The sequence below is a fragment of the Convolutriloba macropyga genome, chromosome 4 (genome assembly GCF_964194025.1).
Source record: "Convolutriloba macropyga chromosome 4, txConMacr16.3, whole genome shotgun sequence".
Taxonomy (NCBI): Eukaryota; Metazoa; Xenacoelomorpha; order Acoela; family Convolutidae; genus Convolutriloba; species Convolutriloba macropyga.
This window is the reverse complement of record NC_134471.1, coordinates 28,940,452-28,960,450: the sequence shown is the minus strand read 5'-3', so window position 1 is coordinate 28,960,450 and position 19,999 is coordinate 28,940,452. Positions and strand designations below refer to the sequence as shown.

The window sequence follows — 19,999 nt, the reverse complement described above, 5'->3', positions numbered from 1 at the left end:
AGACCCCCCCCACACACACACACACACAAAGAGACCAACACACACGTACGCACGCACACACGCACACACACCGATACAGACATATATTTATAACAGACACACGCATACAAACACACAAATACACACACACACACACACACACAGTCACGCTCACACGCACATACTTACACCACACATACACACAGAGACAGACACTCACGCATACATACACAAACCCACAGACACACACACATATTTACAGACAACAGACACATACACATATAAACACGCACAAGCAGACACGAATACATACATACATACATACATATAAACACAAATACACACACACTAACACACACGTACACACGCACGTTTGTTTCTGTTTTTCTATAAATAGCAGCTGTCCTTGCCTCTAGACCAGCGATGCCAGACCAAAACAGTTCTCCATTAAAAACCAATATGAGTTATCACCATGCGGACAAACTACCCACCACCACTCCTAAACGCTAAGTCCTAAATCTTTTTATCGCGATCTAGGCCAGCCGTTAAAATCCTCCAAATTCTTCCCAATGCATCCATTAAAATCCACGTGTACATCAAAGTAATATAGTCACAAGGATGATTCGTGAAAACACAATGCAGCCCATTTCAACCCACTCTTGGATTTGGTCAAGGTAATTACTGAAAAATGCCTACCTACATCGGAGCCCCACTTTGACATTATTTTACTTTTTTTTAACAATTTACACTTTGCAAATTACACGTTACACAATACATAAAAAGACAATTAGGTTCTTACAAATATTTCAGTTTTTTTATTGACGAAAAAATGAAGCAAAATCTTTTCATACATACAAAATCAAGTTTGATTTCTTTTAAGTTATTACCATGCTTGTTATGTTTCCTTTTTGGTGTCAGAGAATTAAAATTTGTGGTTTTGAAATCTTAAAAACTATTACACTCAGGCAATCATATGATGCAGCAAACTAACAAGGTCAAACTCTTTGTTCGAAGTAGTCCATGATCAATCCGACAAAGACATGTTGAAATACAACCAGACCTACCATTCTTTGACCTGTACAATTTTTTGCTTGGGCGTGCTTCCGACTTGCTCAAAAAAAACTGGATCAGAATTTGCTCTGCTGATTGTCCAACTTCAATTATGATTATCAAAATTATAACTTATTGAACTACATTATCCCTTAAAGTGCAAAAAAGAAGCAAAAAAACAATGAATTGAAAAGGGAAAATTAGCATTATAGCCACTTCAAATGTGATCATTCGATGTGATCTTTTTTTCAAATTATAGTTTTTCACAAAAACGTTTTTGGGTTTGATCAAGTTAGATAACTGTCTCTGAGAATCTTTTTGTAAACTTTAGTTCAACGTCGTATGTCAGTGTTTTTTGCTTTAAATTTCATTTGACTCCCAAAACCAAGCTTCGATTTGTTCCTACAGATCATACTAATGTTCTTAAATAGACATCTCTTCATAGAATCTTATTTAATGGCAAAATCTAATATCCCTAATTGCGTTGACGAAAACTGACCAAGTGAGAGCGGAGTTTTGAGTCCAACATTTGTCAACGTTTAAACGTAAAAAGCAATTAGTAATTTCATTACGTCTTCGTCTCACCTAATGAGCGGGGAGACTTGAAACCAACTACAAAATTACAAAATCAGGCTAACGATTAGGATTATATTGAAAAAATTCGTGGGCATCAAAATTCGATTGTGTGGGTTGCAAGTTTAAATTGTGTCTCAAATTACAATTTGGTTTGTTCATGATTAGAACTGATGAGAATTTTGGTTGATGAGAAATTGCCTAAGATTTTTATACAAAGTTAGAACGTTAAAAACACTTTTCTAAATACACAAAATGTGTTGAAAATTTAGCAAAAGTAATTCACCACATGGTTTACATTCTCAGACACCATACCAGTCCCACGACTCTGACCAGGGTACCCGAACTAAACTCTCGATACATACAGACAAGAACATAAAATAGAGAATAAATGTTAATTATTTTTGGAATATGCATAAATGCCAGATAGAAACATAATCAAAATCATGGCTTGATCTTACCTGATGAATTTTGAAGAAATGTAGCAATAAATAACAATAACATAATGAATAAATTTGGAACAACGCTAAAAATAAAGGGGGAGCTTTGGTAAGCCATGATAACAAATCTGGGATATATTTACTTGAAAATGCCAGTCGCCGATACTGTAACTTTTAGAATTATTCAGGGTTTCTTATCGCTTTTTCATTTTCCGGATTCCTGCGGAAAATAGACGACCATATTCAGCTGATGGGCAATAACTTGGGCAAGCAAGGAAATTTGCTTAGCAAAGATTTGGGACAGCTAGAGTAAACAAAGGCAAAATAGACTATTCGAAAAAAAACAAATTAATGATCAGTTGAAATTTTTTTTATCATTCACTGTAGAAGCTCTATTTGAGGTTGAAGTAAAAATTGCAAGTAATGATGATGGATATTACATTCTAAAAATGAGGGAAAGTCTGTTTAAATACATTATACACATCTCGTTATATAAAATGTTATAATATATATGATTCTCATATAAAGACGTATTTATATTACCCGATTCTCGATGTTAGTATGTTACCTGCAGGACTAAAGAAGTAACGCTTAATTCGATGAAAGGCGTAATTTCAACTGAAAAGAAATTAGTTCTTGCATTTGTCTTATCGTTCCAGAAAAAACTCAAGCATTAAAAGAATAATGTTAAAAAAGGTAGCCCGAAAAAAGGCAATTATCTCAGACAGATGAAAACTGTAAATATTCATACTCAAAGACGTTAATGATTAAAACTATTTGCATATTTACTTTGTTTCTGTTCAAACTTTCAGTAGTTCAAACTACCACAAAACTTTCTCTGTCGTTTGATTAAAAAAACCATCTCACCAACATTGATTTCTGTGGAATTGGCGGTGAAAATTGATATCTAACAAGGTGGCTCGGTAATGTGCGTACGCACATAATGTTCCGACCCCGCTCATCCATATTCTTGATTCTTGCCTTAATTGGCGACCAAATGATGATCCCATAGAAAAGTTTCAAAAACATACAAACCGCTCAATAAACCATAATAGAATACAATAAGGCCACGCTAGAGGGCCGATAAAACTTGTTGTTAGTAGGACTACTGGAAAAAACCATGATAAAAATAAAATAACAAACATTAATTACGACCAAAATTCGATGTCAAAATTTTTAAAAATTTATAACAAAATCAACCTTCCATCAGATTAAACCTAAACAAAAAATAACCTTTACTACAATTGAAAAAAATGGGACCTGTTCTCAATGCGACTGGGTAAAAGGTCAACAAACAGAGCAAAAAGGTGCGAAGTTCAAAATTCCGTTTGTTTTTGAAACCAATTGATTTCAAAAATGATGATTATCATTAGATAAAAATTGAAATCACTAAAATTAGTTTAAAATCTACATATCAAGCAACAGAGACCTGTCATTATCCAGTGTACGTCATAGGACTACAAAAAAGAAGGACAAATACCGGCAAAACTAAGCTTGCTTTGCACGAAATGGCAGTGAAAACGCTAAAACGGTTGAATCCATAAACCTGTTGCTAAGAGCAATGGAAATGTTTAATTTGGCACAATTTCAAAGCCAATTGGACTTACCATTAGCGTAATATTTTTAAAAGAACACAAAAGTCCTTCAAAATGTACAAATATTTAAAGTTCTCAATTATGTTATAAAAATTTGTAGTAACAGTAGTAACAAAACCGAAAAACAGTTGGTTGGCACTAAAACCATTATTGTTTTAATTATAGCTCACTAGAAACGGGTTGTGAGCTGTCTTTACAGAGGCTAAGCTACAAATCGACCAAAAAAAAACAATTTTAAAAAATGGCGAAGATCAAAAATGCAAAATTTTTTCAAATATTTGAAAAAATTTTTTTCAAACTTTTGAAAAAAATTGAAAGACTAAGTCACGAGACGACAAAATAACAAAAACAGGCAGAAGCTAAAATTTCACAAACAATTTTAAACCACATTGTTCAAGGTATTAAATTTATAAGATGTTATCTGCAAGAGCTGTAAAACATCACCTGGTTCTCATCTGAAAATCAATGGTTTTTTCGCTATAAAAGGACTACATAGAAATGACAACAAAAAACCCAAAAAGTGAACAGAAGCGAAACCTCGAAAATATCTGTTGGAACTGTATGGCCAGAGCAATCAATCAAAACATATAGCCAACCGCGAAAATAACGTTTGAGTCAAAAAAAATAATTGAGATTTCTTATTAGTGAGATTGAGTTACATTGTGACAAAAATCAAAGCAGAAAGGAAATAGTTGAAAAAGTCTTTTTTAAAAAAAGAAAAATTAGGTTGAAAGTTACTAAAGAAATAGCTAAATACTGAAAGATTAAACTTGGTTGTTATATATCGTCAGGAAGCAATTGAGAGCAATCATTATCAGGTATATGTCGTATAACAACCAAAAGAAAGACAAATTTATGCAAAAGGATCACTAAGTTTTGCAAGACAAGTGTCTCAGCCCAAAAGCGCAAACTGTTCAATAAAAACAATTAACATATTCGGATACCCATTTTTTAACCCCGTTGATTTTCCCAACTATACTTATCTTTAACTGGATCTGTCAATATTGCAATAATTCGACAACGAAAGAAAATGAACTAAAAAAATCAGCAAGTATACTAAAAAAGATTGAAACTCGTAGTGTCAAAACCAAAAATCCATTAGTTAATTAGAATACCGTTACAGACATTAATTTTTCGACTAACAGGAAATGGGTTTTTGCTTGTTTTTATCGAGACTACGCCGAAGCTGAGACAAAAACAGAAAATGGTGTCAAAGTTCAAAAATTCGCCTACATTTTCTTAAAACAAATGAATTCAAAGTTATAAGAGACATTAGGTAACAACTGAAAGCTTTGTGTGCTTCAAATATTCCTCCTAATAAGCCATTTTGGTCACTGATTGCGGTGACTATGTCATTGGACTACAAAAAAGTATAAAAAAATAAATGCAAAAAATTCTTCCACAAATTTCTACGAAAGCAATTGGTCAGAGCCATAAAAAACACGAGCTCTACTCTGAGACCGTAAAACATGGTCGTTATCATTAAATTTTTGTAAATAATATCTGTCGATAAAAGAGCTCTTACTTGAAATTCTTGTCAGCGATATGCATAAGAAACTATATGCGGAAATTTTTTTTAAAAAAGACCGCGCCTCATTAATATCTAAATTTTTTTACCGTTTGGATCCATGGTGAGATCAATATCAGCCCTCATATTGCTGCGCGACTAAAAAGATATTCAGTTGTTCAATTGGTTGCAAAATAGATCAATTTAAAAAAAATTTTTAAGTATATCAAAAATAAATAATGCATTTCGTTTAATTATCGTGATTTAATTTGCAAAAATCTGGCAAAATTATGATTTCTGAAGACTCTTAAAACCAACAGTAGTGCAACTAGCTCTCTCGTCAAGACTGTTATGAATATGACTGCTGTTTTAAGGTGTCTACTTTCAGCAAGTTCAGTGAAAGCGGGCCCAAAATGCATATTGTGTCCCATTTTTGACAAAGAAAGTCTGATTTCTGAAAAAAATTGCATAAATTTAAGCCAAAAAGCTCTGATAGAACAATTCAGCAACCCCCCTCGATCTTTTAAGATAAGATCAATCCCACTGTTGTTAACAATTTCAAGATATTTTAGCAAAAGTAACAAAAATTTGGTCAAAATTACGGAAAATGTGAACAAAAACAACGGAATTCACTCTACATTTCTCAAAGATTAAAGTTCGATAACTCCCTGTAAGAAAGGAAAATCAAAAAAAAATTTTAAATCCATATTTTACGCTGGGCGGGCTTTCTAATGATTTCACTCGCAACTCTCTACGATGAATATATCGATCGGCCAAAATTGACTGAAAAAAAAAAAACCCAGTTGAGTATATATTTCCTCCCCCCCCCCACTAAAAGATGGGTCAGAACAATTAAGCAACCTGCGATAAATTTAATGCGTGAGAAAGACCATACTGGATCCCAGGTTGAGGTCCGGACCGTAAAAGCCTCTGATCAGACCGTCCCAGAAAAAAGCGACATGTTATCAGACCAAACCAGACCGAAGTGACCTCTGATCAGAACATCCACGACCAAAGTGGCCTCTGATCAAACAAGTTTAGAGAAGTTCCCAGACTTGAGCGCTGGAGTTCATCTCTGATCAAGCTAAAGCAATTATTTATCACATGACCAAAGAGTTGATTTTCTGTATAATATATGCTTTAAGTGATCAATTTTTGCGATAAATAACGTTGCTTATGGTTTATTGATAGTCTACTTATATTGATAAAACATGATATGAATTGATTTCTCTATTAATTAATTAATGCTTTTTTTTGTTTCACCAATTTCGCCACCTACTTAAATCAACATACCTCTAAATAAAGACATTGAACAAATGTCGAAAAAATTTCAAAATTTGTGTTGCGCTCGTTGCAGTCTCTCTGATCGGACTTTTTGTGCATTAGAAATAGCCGCTGTTGAGTCTATGGTGTGCTTGAAGCCACCTCTGACCACATTTTGTAAATTTAAAATTTCTTACGACCCTTGCACCCTCAGAGATCTTTAATGCGTTCAAAAAATGTTACTGTAACGCACGATATGCAGGTGTGCGCTCGAAGATGGTATGGTTGGAAGGCACGTCGGTCTGGACCTCTCAAACTGGAATTGCGTTGGATATTTTTTCTGATGATTAGTCTGGATGCTATATACAAATACTAACACAAATTTTAATTTGAAACTCTGAACTCTAATGGCGATATACTTAATCCCGAGTCGGGTTTTTCCACCGTTCTAATGGGTTCAAAGAGTGGAATGGAAAACTAGGAAAATATTTTTTTATATGTTAGTTCACCAATTTTTGGTGTAAAAACAGTAGAAAAAAATGTGAAACACTATAAATTAGAGTTGCTGGATCTAATTGTAGAAACTTGTGGAAATAATGGTTTGCAAATAATCAATTTTGAACTTATAAAAATTTTCTCGAAGGAAGATTTGAAACCCCTCTTTAGATCCCTAGGCTCACAGACTTCCACCTTATCTACGGCAATTAGATGTAGGGTAAAATTAAGGTGTATTAATATTAGATCTCTTTAGATTCTACTCTTCTCATATCGCCGATTATTAAGGATGGAAACTAATCGTGAGGTTTCTCTGCAATCGTTGTGAAATAAAACTGGATTCATATTGGAAAACTTCCTTGCTAAGATCTCCACTTTTATTCCCAATTGTTAAGAGTGAAAAAAACGAGCCACGTCCACTTCATTTTTATACCAAATTTTTGCGTTTGAATAGGTTCAAATCCAAAAGTAATCCAATTGTCAAAATCTGAAAAAAAAATTGGCCCAGATTAGTTAACAGTACAAAAAGTTATTTGGAAAACTCATATTCAATTGATACCAAAAATATTAAATATTAACCGATTATCTATATTAAATCAAAAGGCGATAGCACAAAAATACAAAATACTGCGACTCAGTTGAAAAACTAAGCCATGTACTGCACAACACCTGAATTAAATAAGAAAACTGAGATTCGTAGAGGTAAAATAGGGATTTTAATTTAAGCCCGTGTAAAAAAAAACAAAAAACAATCGCTGAAAGAAAATAAATGCAATGAATTGAATACATAATAGCTAAGGTTAGAAGTTTCAAAAATTTGACACTATTGGCCAGATATGACGGAAACTAGCAACAAAAATTGTCATTCAGGCTAGCAGGGCATTGATGTCGTCATAGCGATAGTTAAACAGGAAACAACAATGCTTCCTTGAAAGCTGAAACAAGAACTGAATTTAGTGCTTGCCCTCAAAAAAATCTTTGTTTTCTTATATGGAGCAGTGAAACTAATGAGACAAAAATCCCCAGAAAGAGAAAAAATGAAAAAAAAAATGCTTCTTAATGGATCAGTAAAGCATGAAAATGTTAAGAAAATAAATCATAAATATAGATTAAAAGGACAAAAAATGCCGCAAGATAAAAAATATTCTCTGAGACTAAACATTTTTACGTTGAAAGCAGCTGAAATCTCTTTACGTTTATTGCTATATTTCAATTTTCTCCTCTAAACATCATCTTCATTACGCACTTTTTTAATTGTAGTGATTAAGCAGAAAATTTTTTTTGCGCAATAAAAAAATACCTTCATTTGTCAAATTCACTTTCAAACAATATCTCTAGTTGTTTTCTGCGCTCTTCAGTTCACTTCATTTCCCTTTGAGATTGAGCTTCTATCTATACACGAACAAAATTCACAATTTTTTTAGAACGATATCTTAACAGTATTTACTAATAAAAGAGTTTGTCTCCTCTTAGATCTTTTAGATACTAGAATCTGCTAAAACTTTTTTCTCAAGAAACTGATAATAGCAACCTATTGGCGTTATTTGATTTTGCGGTTCTCCTTTTCAAATCATGTCTCGTGTTATGTTCTTTGCTGCTTTCATTTCAGCTAATTATCTGCTTAAATTTTTAAATTGAAATCATATAACGACTTCAATTGATGATGCTCTTGTTTTTTGTCTATTTTTAGACTGTTTTTGAATGGTTTTATGTTCAGTTTTGTCTCACCTTAGAAAATTGACCCCTAAGCATTTTTCTAAATTTTATTCCAGTAACAACCAAAATTAAGTTTAAAATTCTTTCGGATAATTGGTTTTCCTTGTTTTCAAATAACCAAAATGTAGTGGTTTTTGAATATTTTAAGGTTTTATTTAGCCTCTTTCTACGTTCTTTTAATGTATAATTGAACAGAAATTACCTTTTGGTGGCCAAAAACTTGTAATTCGTTATTGGTCGGTTACTTTTATTGGTCTATCTCAAAACAGTCATGGAACCATAAAATCTAAATAGCGCAAATTTTGTAGCAAAATTTTACTTATACATAGCATCTTTTTATCAGCTAAAGCATTTGCAAACTTTGCAAAGCGAAATTGAAGTTAACAAATTTTATAATGAGCAAATCTTATAATTTTATAAACTTTATAACAAAATTTTAGATGGATTGATTAATATCGTAAACAGTACTTTTATGAATGAAAGTACTGGTTGTCTCTGATTATATGTATAGTGCTCGAGTAATGTTTAGGGTATGAAAAATTTAAGACTTTTTAACGGGGTAGTAAAAACTAGACAATGTTAATCATGTCTAATCCGTAGCGCTCAAAATGTATTAAAAATTGATCCTTCTTTACTCCACAAAACACAAGAGTTATCGATGAGAACAAATCTTGGCTTATTAACTTATTAAACTAAAAATTTGATGTCGTATACAGCTTTTGTTTGTTGCATTTTTGGTTGATCAATATTGCAGAAAAACAACAAGACAATGCACGCGCTCTCAAGTCATTAGAAAAAATAATTACTTTGAAAATCGTTTGGTTGAAGAACATTTATGCAGCAGGAAAATGGTCAAATCTTGCATTATTTAGAACTCGAATGATAGAGCTAGACAACTCAAGAAAATTATTTAAAAATCGCGTTGATGTTATCTACTGAAGTGTCCTGCAGAGAGCTGAATTTATTTAAGAGGTCTAAAAATCCGCGCCGAATGTCAGCCCAAAGTCAGCTCTTTTCGTCTCATTTAAAAATAATACGCACTGACAATGTGTGCCACTTTAACCAGGGCTAGTAACTAGAGATGTGTCGCGTCGGCTTAGATAAGCGTTAAAAATTTTTGCGTGCAACCAGAAGTAATCATAAATTACTAAAAAGTTTTCTGGACTTCATTAATTCACTACGTGTATGGTTACCCAGAAATTATCCAAGAAATCTGAATAAAATGATATAAATAGTAAACAAATGAATATCTGCAATTTTTCGTGTGTACATTTACACTCTGGCAAACAGTATTTGTTGCCCTAAATGATTCAATTGAAAAAATTTAGTCGACAAAATATACTTGGGCAGTGGGTAACACGAAATTGAAAAGACAGTAGGGGGTAACAGGTAAACAGGAAAACAATTCTTTATAGTGGGATAATAGAATTACGCTAATTCAATTATTAGCATTATTTTACATATCACCACCACCAACTCACAGTAATTTAACTCTTAACTGGCAAAAGTCTTTCTCAGCTGAGGTAGGAAAGCAAAAGGGGTACACGTTTGGAAAGTGGTCTTTCAGGCACCACTTTCAACCAATCAGAATTTATTCCCGGTTTGTTTATGGAATCTGTTTTCTCATCCCAAAGCAGGTATGATTTTGATTGCATTACTTATGTGAGAAAGCTCCCTTCATTATTTGCACTTTAAGCACCCCTCCAATCGTATAGATCGTTTTTGCAGGATTTGGACTTTTTCACGCTGTTAAAGACAGCAAGACGCTTTTCTCAGAATGAAAACAAAACAAAAATCGTGAATGATTCCACTCTTCACGCCTTCTTCAGCTGAAGATAGTGGCGCAAAAATTAACTGCTTCGCCAAATTTATTTGTTCAGCCCTTTTCCTGTATATTCACATTGCAGTATCTAAGCATTCCTGCTTTTCTCTCTCATTTTTGCTGTGTTAGAGAATTTAACAAAAGCGTAGTTAATTGAGAGTAATGGAAACAAAAGGGGAACGTGCTAACTTATTTTTCTCTCCACTTTTCAGGCTTTAATTGTGGACATTATTTCATAGTGGCCTGAAATAATCGCAAGGACCCCTATTGTTATGTTTGGCAACAGAAAGAGCATGTGTTGACAGGCAAAGTGGGAAATAGCCGCAGTGTTTCCTTGCTAGCTTCAGTCAAACGCCCGAGTAAATACAAACAACATACCCTCAAGGGTTTCAGGCAAAATTATATTAATCAGAAATACAGAATAAAATATTGGACATGAGGATGAAGAATTTTTAAGCGCTCATAATCTTCAGATATAATTGTAGTCTATGTCTGCTCAATTATTGACTTCACTTCAATAGATTTTGAAACAATTGATTAATTATTTCACCACCGAAAGCATAGCCAAGTAAACAGAAAAAATTGGGATAATTCAAATGAAAAATTGAAGTATAACGTACTCCCTTTCTCGATTTTTCTCGCAAAATTTTGACTTATTTGACATTATTTTTCCGACTTTTACAACCATGTCAATGAACAACAGTTGTCATGTACGCCGTGAAGAAATCTCTCGTATATTCTTGACTCATAAAAATTATACATGGATGTAGAAAATATAGCCAAATTAAAATTTCAAAATTTGAGTAGGAAGTTACAAATCTCGCGGTGTATTGAAACCAAACGGCACCTTAACAGCCCGCTGTACCTGTTAAACTGACATTCTAACTATGATTACTTAAGTAATTTAAAGTTGTAGTATGAATAAAAATTGAACATGTTTCCAACTAATGAAAAACATGAATCACAGCATTTTCATTCAATGAGCTTTGGCCCCAGAAAATGAAAAAAATCGCCAAACACATGCTAGCCAAACTCAGACCCAAAAATTTGGAATTTTTAAGCGATATTTTTCAAACAAAGGCGGCCAACAACCAACTGTACTATAACTTTTAAACTCTTATTTGCAAATTGAATTTATTTCACTAGCACCCGTCTCCTGTTTTGCTAAACGAAAAAATCTCCAAGACTTGACCAGAGATTAAAATTTTCTTGGTGAAACGATTAAAAATTACAATGAATCACCCTAATAATCCGCACGTGCGATTTCCAAATGTCTATTAGATCCAATTTTCAAAACTTAAAAACAGATAAGAAGAGGACGTTAGGAAGAGAAATTTTTTAATTCAGAAAATTATTTGACCACTGGTAAGAAACCAAAACGATATAAAGCTTTATGTACAATTGAAAGCCATTGAAAGCGTGGAAACCAAACATACGTCTCATTAGATTCATTCATGACTGACAAGAGTTTCAAAAAAATCAATTTTAAGGTGAGTGGTAAAATAAGCTGAAACAATTCTCAGAAAGCCTGTGAAAAAATTTTCGAAATTTTTGAATTGAATTTTTGATATTTCTCTGTTCTGAAATCTACAATTAGAATTATCAACGCTCCTTGTACTTCATGTTGAAACCATTTGCTGTTTTACTTTAAGAGGCAAATGTGAATAACAATTGGTAAAATTAGAGTCAATCGAACAAAGTGTGTTCCTTACAAATCTGACAACACGAGTTTCTTGCACAAAATTGATTTTGCTCGTTGAATACCGCCATTGCATGCTGTATAGACAGATGAATTTTTCCGAAAAAAATGTTTTTGCACCAAATAACACAAAGCTTATTTTATCTAATCTTTCATATCATGAACATGATATAATAGTCTTCAAAGATTTCATATGGCTCATTATTGTAAAATAGGACATCAAATTAAACAAAAAACATAACACCAAGAATTTTTTTTTTGTTTGGTTTCAAATGGTAGCAAGATTTTGTTTGCTTTTATTTTTGCTTTTAGTTGAAGTTCCAATATTTTCAGAAAATTACTGAATTCTTTCTTTCGAACGGGAGTAAAACATCTTACAATAAAGATGTATAACAGGAAGTGTTTTAACGATACCATTTTCGTCGCAATTCAAAAATTGTCACAAAATTGCAAATTAGTTTTGAAAGTGTTTAAACTAAACAAAAACATTGCAAATAGCCTTCCATTTGTTTTCGCTTCATTCAGACAAAAACATAACATTAAAGCACCACTCACTATGTAGTAAAAAAATGATAAGGTTCTAAAAAGAACATACTTTTATATTATTTCATTTCGTTACAGCTTGCATTTTCCTTTCAAACATTAAGTGAAGTAGATCTTGAAAAAAATTACAAATGAAAAAGATGCAATTTTCGAAATCATCACCTCAAAAGGAAAAAAAAGTCACGAGATGTAGAGCTTGGTCAAAAACAAGGTGCAATTTTGGAAAAACTTTTTGTTGCTGATTTTTTCAATGATTGAAAGATCTTGATTAGAAATGAACATGAGCAACAGGAAAAAAGTCTACAACAGACCTAACACTTCATATTCATAAAGCATGAATATGACGCAAAGTTTTTTCGAAGGGCCTCAATATTTTTGCAAACAAAATGATCCATATTTGTGTGCAGTTCTTGCAATTAGATGCATCTGTACTATAGAGTTATAAAGCCTGCACCCAGAATTTAGGACAATCACTTTCCAAATCTTTTAACACTTTCAACAGACCAAAACAAATGACATAATGCTTTATAGATTCATCCAATTCTGACAAGAGTTTCGAAAACGAATTTTGAGTGGACTGTCCAATAAACCAATCTCAGAAAACCTGTAAAAAAAGTTACAAAATGTTGTATCATTGGTATTTATCTGTTCTGAAATATACAATTAAAATTATTAACGCTCCATGTGTTTCATGCTGAAACCATTTACATTTCCACTTATAACGGTAAATATGAAAAATCTTTTGTACAATCAGATTAAATTGATTAAAACACTGACAAAACGAGGTTTTCGTAAAAAAAACTGATCTTGCTCAAGTTAAAAATTTCTAATGAATTGCTGCCCACATCACATGTTGAAAACATAACAAAATAGCATTCGAAGATTTCATGTGGCTCATCAATCAAAATAGGGCATCGAAATTAACAAAATTATACAACATAAAGGAATTTGTTTTTTATTTGGTTTCAGATAGTATCAGCATTTCGCTTGCCTTCAAACTCAAATTTATTTTACATGGAAAAAAAAGAAAAATTGAAGATAACAACCTCCGGGTATAAACCAGCTTTGTCATTTATTTGAAAATCTGCGTCAATTATTAACTTATATAATATACAAGTATGTAATATATAATGTATAGAAAATATGTATGTATAAAATAAATTAAACTTGACATATTTTTACTTGGCTGCAAACGGGGATTGTTTCCAGCAATAACTCAAAAATGACACGCTGATGAGTTATCTTTTTACGCAGATTTAGTTATTTCTACATACTAAAGGTTTTTGAATAAAAATTGTAAATCTCTGGGTGGTGGAATTGGAATTTTCTATCACAAGAGTTTTGTGATAAGAAAAATACTCTGGAGAAACCAATGAACATCGTTATGGCATGTTACTGCTCTAGAGCATCGATATAAAAAATGTGCATCGTTAAATTATATCGCTTCCCCAGTGTATCGTTTCCGATTTTTCAGGATGAGTACGTTCTTTTAATGTGTCTTTGAACAAGACTAACCAAAAACTGATGCACTGATGTCGAGTATGGAAGTAATGGTTTTTATAATTGTAACTCTGGCTCAGCCCATGTTAAGGTACACAAATTTGACTAGGTATTTTCAAATCAAAAGGCTTGCGATTTTGCGGAAGTGAATAAATCAGCTACCTCTGGTCCCTTTTGCGCCACTTTCGAAATTAACTCTTCTTCGACTATTGAACCCTTGCGCATGAAAAAAGGGGAAATGTTTGTGGCATAGATGGGAATACCTTTCATTATTTGACTCAAATAATTTTTGAAACTGATAAACTAGCTCAATCAGATTTCAACATTTATTCAAATCACCAACAAATTAAATCATCATCAAGATCATCAACAAATTATAAATCGGAAAAGATCATCAACAAATTAAATGACAGACTTCAGAATCCCATCTGCAGACGCCAAAGTTTGATTTCAAACAGAAGACTATTCATGAATGAAGATCCATATATTTTGAAACTGATTGATTAAAAAAAACTTGAAGAGAAGGCTGGAGAGTTTTGCAAGAAATTGTCTATTGCTGAAAACTGCAAGCATAGACCACGGACAAACCACAAAAAATTATCAATATGGATCTGCATTGCCTCAGGGGCGCAATGATTTTATTCAAGAAACTGCATCAATGTGCCCGAACATGCTATTTAACAGTATGATAGAGTTAAAGAACCACTTTCACTCAACTTCTGTTCTGTCCTATAGAGATGACGAATCGGTTCAATGAGTTCTATAGTAAAAAAAATGGAGAATACAAAAAACAATTTACCATATCCTACCTCTGAATTACTTGTTGAAACATCCAATTAATAATTATCCTCGGTCAGAGTTCCATCTAATAACTAGCTAACCTCTTCATGACGTTTCCAAAGACCTCTCAACAGTTGATTACAACAGTTGATACAATTCTTGCGAAATAATTGAAACTGTTTATAAGCTGGAAATAACAATTTTTTTCTGATTTGGAAGACTGCGTAAATACAACGGGAGTTTTACCAAAAATTCAGAAAACAAAGAAAAATATTTGACCTCTGTTAAAAACTGGCATGGACAAGGAAGCTATTGAAGAATAAGGCATCTTAAAAAATCTGCCTTCGTTATCAAAAACTATAGAAAAAACTAGTCTTTACTTAACTGAATGAACATTTTACATCGAGCAATCTGTGGCGTAGGTATCAGTCCTCATACCGCAAAGTGTTTTCCACTTAAACTGGTCTCTCCAATTGTTCGAATGAGATTTACTCAAAAACTGAGGTTGGAAAATATTTGTATGTCGTCTCCTTAGATTTCTGGACTGCCTTTGATAAAGTTTTCCACCAATTATTGTTAAAGATTCTAGAGAAACGCTTTTCTTATGTCGTATCTTGAAAATGGAAATGTACAAGTCATTGTAGATGGGAAATAAGTCAAGGTCTGAGATGGAATGAGCGTGCCACAGGATTCCTTCCCATATTTATTGGTCAGTACTTACTTCCGCCATTAGATCTTCCGATTGAATACAGAGTATCTTACCACTTCTATGCAGATTATTTGCAGCTTTTCTTTGAAGGCATCTTTGAGGAGAAAAGTTTTGCCATTTTGAAGAATATTGAAAAACTATGCTCACAGCTTCAATTAAGTTTGAATAAGAAAACCGGAGTAATTTCTTTGGAAATTTCTAAACAATTCCACCGCAATTTCTTTGAATGCCATCGACGAAGAAAATATACACACAATTTCGTGCAAGATCCTTGGAGGTCACTCTGGTTATAAAATCATTTTCGAGAAGCAATTCAATGCGTAGTGCAATTTACGTTATTTAAAGCTGAGGAAATTGCACACTCTCGAACTGTTTCTTAGTATCAAGCAAAAGAAAGCGCTCGTAACTTATTTTATTCTCTCCAGACTTGATTACTGTAATTTCTTGTTTCTGAAAGAAAAGGAACAATGTTGGTAAATTGCAAAGAGTTGAAATGTTGCCGTCAATTTTATTAGGATTTCACCGCAGCTTTACGCTATCCAATGGCAATACCAGCTTACAACTGACAATACGAGCTGAGTTAACTGACAGTACGAACTTATTGTAAAACTACGATCCCGCTCCAGTTAGAAATTTTTAATATAAAGCTGTACAGTCCACAAAACACAACAAAACTCAAAGATTATGTTATCTAAGAGCACATGTCGAGAACTTAAAATACTAGTCTTCGAACACTTCATATGGCCCATTAAAAATTAGGGCATCAAAATTAACAAAAAATATATAACAGCAAATTATTTAATGTTTTGTTTTGGATTAAGATGGTATCAGCACTTCGTTTGCTGTTCAAATAAAATCAAATTAAGGTAACAGGGACATCAAAGGAAATTGAAGATAACAAAGTCCGGATGTAGACCAACTTTATCATTTATCTAAAAATCTGCATCAATTTTTAACTTATACAGTATACAAGTATGAAATACATTATGTATGTAAAATATGTATGTATGAAAAAAATTAAACTTGACATATTCTTACTTTGCTGCAAACGGGATTGTTTCTAGTAATAACTCAAACACGGCACGCTGATGAGTTCAATTTTTCTCAGATTTAATGAATTCTCTAAACTACAGGTTTTTGAATAGAAATTGTAAATCTCAGGGTGCGGTAATTGGAATTTTCTATCTGAACAAAGCCAAAATAATACTCCTTGAGAAATCAATGAAGAAAGAATTTTGTGATATGAAGGTCAACCTGCAGAAATAATTGCACATCGTCATGGTATGTTACTGCTATAGTGCATCGATATAGAGAATGTGCATCGTTAAAGTATATCGCTTCCGTAGTGTATCGTTTCCAATTTTTCAGGATGAGTAGGTTCTCTTGGTTGCTCATCAACTATTAAAACATGAGATGTTTATTAATGGTGATTTCATTGTTTTTTTGAACAAGACTAACTAAAAACTGATGCAATCATGTCGAGTATGGAAGTATTGGTTTTTATAATCGTAACTCTGGCTCAACCCATGTCAAGGTACACAAATTTGACTTGGTATTTTCAAATCAAATTTCTTGCGATTTTGCGGAAGTGAATAAACCAGTTACCTCTGGTCCCTTTTGCGCCAGTTTCGAAATTAACTCTTTTTCGACTATTGAACACTTGCGCATGAAAGAAAAAAGGGGAAATGTATGTGGCATAGATGGGAATATCTTTCACTATTTGACTCAAATAATTTTGAGACTGATGAAATAGCTCAATCAGATTACAAAATTTATTCAAATCACAACAGAAGATCATCAACAAATTGTTTGACAGATTTCAGAATACATCAGCAGACGCCAAAGTTTGATTTCAAACAGAAGACTATTCAAGAAGGAAGGTCTTTATATTTTGAAACTGATTGATAAAAAGTAAACAGTTGAAGAGAAGGCTGGAGCGTGTTGCATCAAATTGTATAGTGCTGGAAATTTCAAGCATAGACCACTCGCATACCACACACGTTTATCAAGATAGATCTGCATTGCCTTAGGAGCGCAATGACTTTATTCAAGAAACTGCATCAATGTGCCCGAAAATGCTATTTAACAGTATGATAGAGTTAAAGAACCACTTTCACTCAACTTCTGTTCTGTCCTATAGAGATGACGAATCGGTTCAATGAGTTCTATAGTAAAAAAAATGGAGAATACAGTAAACAATTTACCATATCTTACCTCTGAATTACTTGTTGAAACATCCAATTAATAATTATCCTCGGTCAGAGTTCCATCTAATAACTAGCTAACCTCTTCATGACGTTTCCAAAGACCTCTCAACAGTTGATTACAACAGTTGATACAATTCTTGCGAAATAATTGAAACTGTTTATAAGCTGGAAATAACAATTTTTTTCTGATTTGGAAGACTGCGTAAATACAACGGGAGTTTTACTAAAAATTCAGAAAACAAAGAAAAATTATTTGACCTCTGTTAAAAACTGCCATGGACAAGGAAGCTATTGAAGAATAAGGCATCTTAAAAAATCTGCCTTCGTTATCAAAAACTATAGAAAAAACTAGTCTTTACTTAACTGAATGTACATTTTAGGTCGAGCAATCTGTGGCGTAGGTCTCAGTCCACATACCAAACAGAATTTTCAACTGAAACTGGCCACTTCAATTACTTTATTTGCAGCTTTTCTTTGAAGGCATCTTTGAGGAGAAAAGTTTTGCCATTTCAAAGAATATTGAAAAACTATGCTCACAGCTTCAATTAAGTTTGAATAAGAAAACCGAAGTAATTTCTATAGAAATTTCTAAACAATTTCACCGCAAATTCTTTGAATGCCATCGAAGAAGAAGTTTTACACACAATTTCGTGCAAGATCCTTGGAGGTCACTCTGGTTATAAAATCATTTCGAAAAGCAATTCAATGCGTAGTGCAATTTACGTTATTTAAAGCTGAGGAAATTGCACACCCTCGAACTGTTTCTTAGTATCAATTAAAAGAAAGCGCTCATAACTTATTTTATTCTCTCCAGACTTGATTACTGTAATTTCTTGTTTCTGAAAGAAAAGGAACAATGTTGGTAAATTGCAAAGAGTTGAAATGTTGCCGTCAATTTTTTTAGGATTTCACCGCAGCTTTACGCTATCCAATGGCACTACCAGCTTACAACTGACAATACGAACTTATTGTAAAACTCAGATCCCGCTCCAGTTAGAAATTTTTAATATAAAGCTGTATAGACCACAAAACACAACAAAACTCAAAGATTATGTTATCTAAGAACACATGTCGAGAACTTAAAATACTAGTCATTGGACACATCATATGGCCCATTAAATAGGGCATCAAAATTAACAAAAAATATATAACGGCAGCTCAATTAATGTTTTGTTTTGGATTAAGATGGTACCAGCACTTCGTTTGCTGTTCAAATAAATTCAAATTAATGTAACAGGGACATCAAAGGAAATTGAAGATAACAACGTCCGGATGTAGACCAGCTTTATTATTTATTTAAAAAATCTGCATCAGTTTCTAACTTTTACAATACACAAGTATGAAATACATTATGTATGTAAAATATGTATATATGTAAAAAAAAGTTAAACTTGACGTATTCTTATTTCGCTCTAAACGGGATTGTTTCTAGCAATAACTCAAACACGGCACGCTGATGAGTTCTTTTTTTCTCAGATTTAGTGAATTCTCTAAACTACATGTTTTTGAATAGAAATTGTAAATCTCTGGGTGCGGTAATTGGAATTTTCTATCTGAACAAAGCCAAAATGATACTCCTTGAGAAATCAATGAACAAAGAGTTTTGTGATATGAAGGTCACCCTGTAGAAATTATTGCACATCGTCATGATATGTTACTGCTATAGTGCATCGATATAGAGAATGTGCATGCATCGTTAAAGTATATCGCTTCCGTAGTGTATCGTTTCCAATTTTTCAGGATGAGTAAAATCTTTTGGTTTCTCATCACCTAATACAACATGAGATGTTTATTAATCAAGATTTCATTGTTTCTTTGAACAAGACTAACTACAAACTGATGTACTCATGTCGAGTAAAGAAATATTGGTTCTAATGATCGTAACTCTGGCTCAACCCATGTCAAGGTAAACAAATTTGACTTGGTGTTTTCAAATCGAAAAGCTGGCGATTTTGCGGAGGTGAATAAATCGGTTGCCTCTGGTCCCTTTTGCGCCACTTTCGAAATTAACTCTTCTTTGACTATTGAACCCTTGCGCATGAAAGAAAAAACGGGGAAAAATGTGGCATAGATGGGAATATCTTTTATTATTTGACTCAAATAACTTTTGAGACTGATAAA

The 19,999-nt window shown here is 33.0% G+C and overlaps 1 protein-coding gene across 10 annotated transcripts in view; it reads right to left on the bottom strand.

Annotated features, from left to right (window-relative positions):
* Positions 1-10,136, bottom strand: part of LOC142338368 (uncharacterized) — a 131,915-nt gene extending 121,779 nt beyond the window's left edge. Inside the window, exons 1-2 of one of the 10 annotated variants that reach the window (XM_075388088.1) lie at positions 9,664-10,136; positions 2,064-2,346 (exon numbers count right to left, since the gene is read on the bottom strand). In XM_075388088.1, the coding sequence (XP_075244203.1) occupies positions 2,064-2,160 (97 nt within the window). In that variant the 5' untranslated portion in view covers positions 2,161-2,346; positions 9,664-10,136. Of the gene's footprint in view, positions 1-2,063; positions 2,504-9,663 lie in introns of all 10 variants that reach the window. The other 9 variants (XM_075388083.1, XM_075388080.1, XM_075388082.1 and 6 more) reach the window with 9 other exon arrangements.
* Between the last annotated feature and the right edge of the window lie 9,863 nt (positions 10,137-19,999).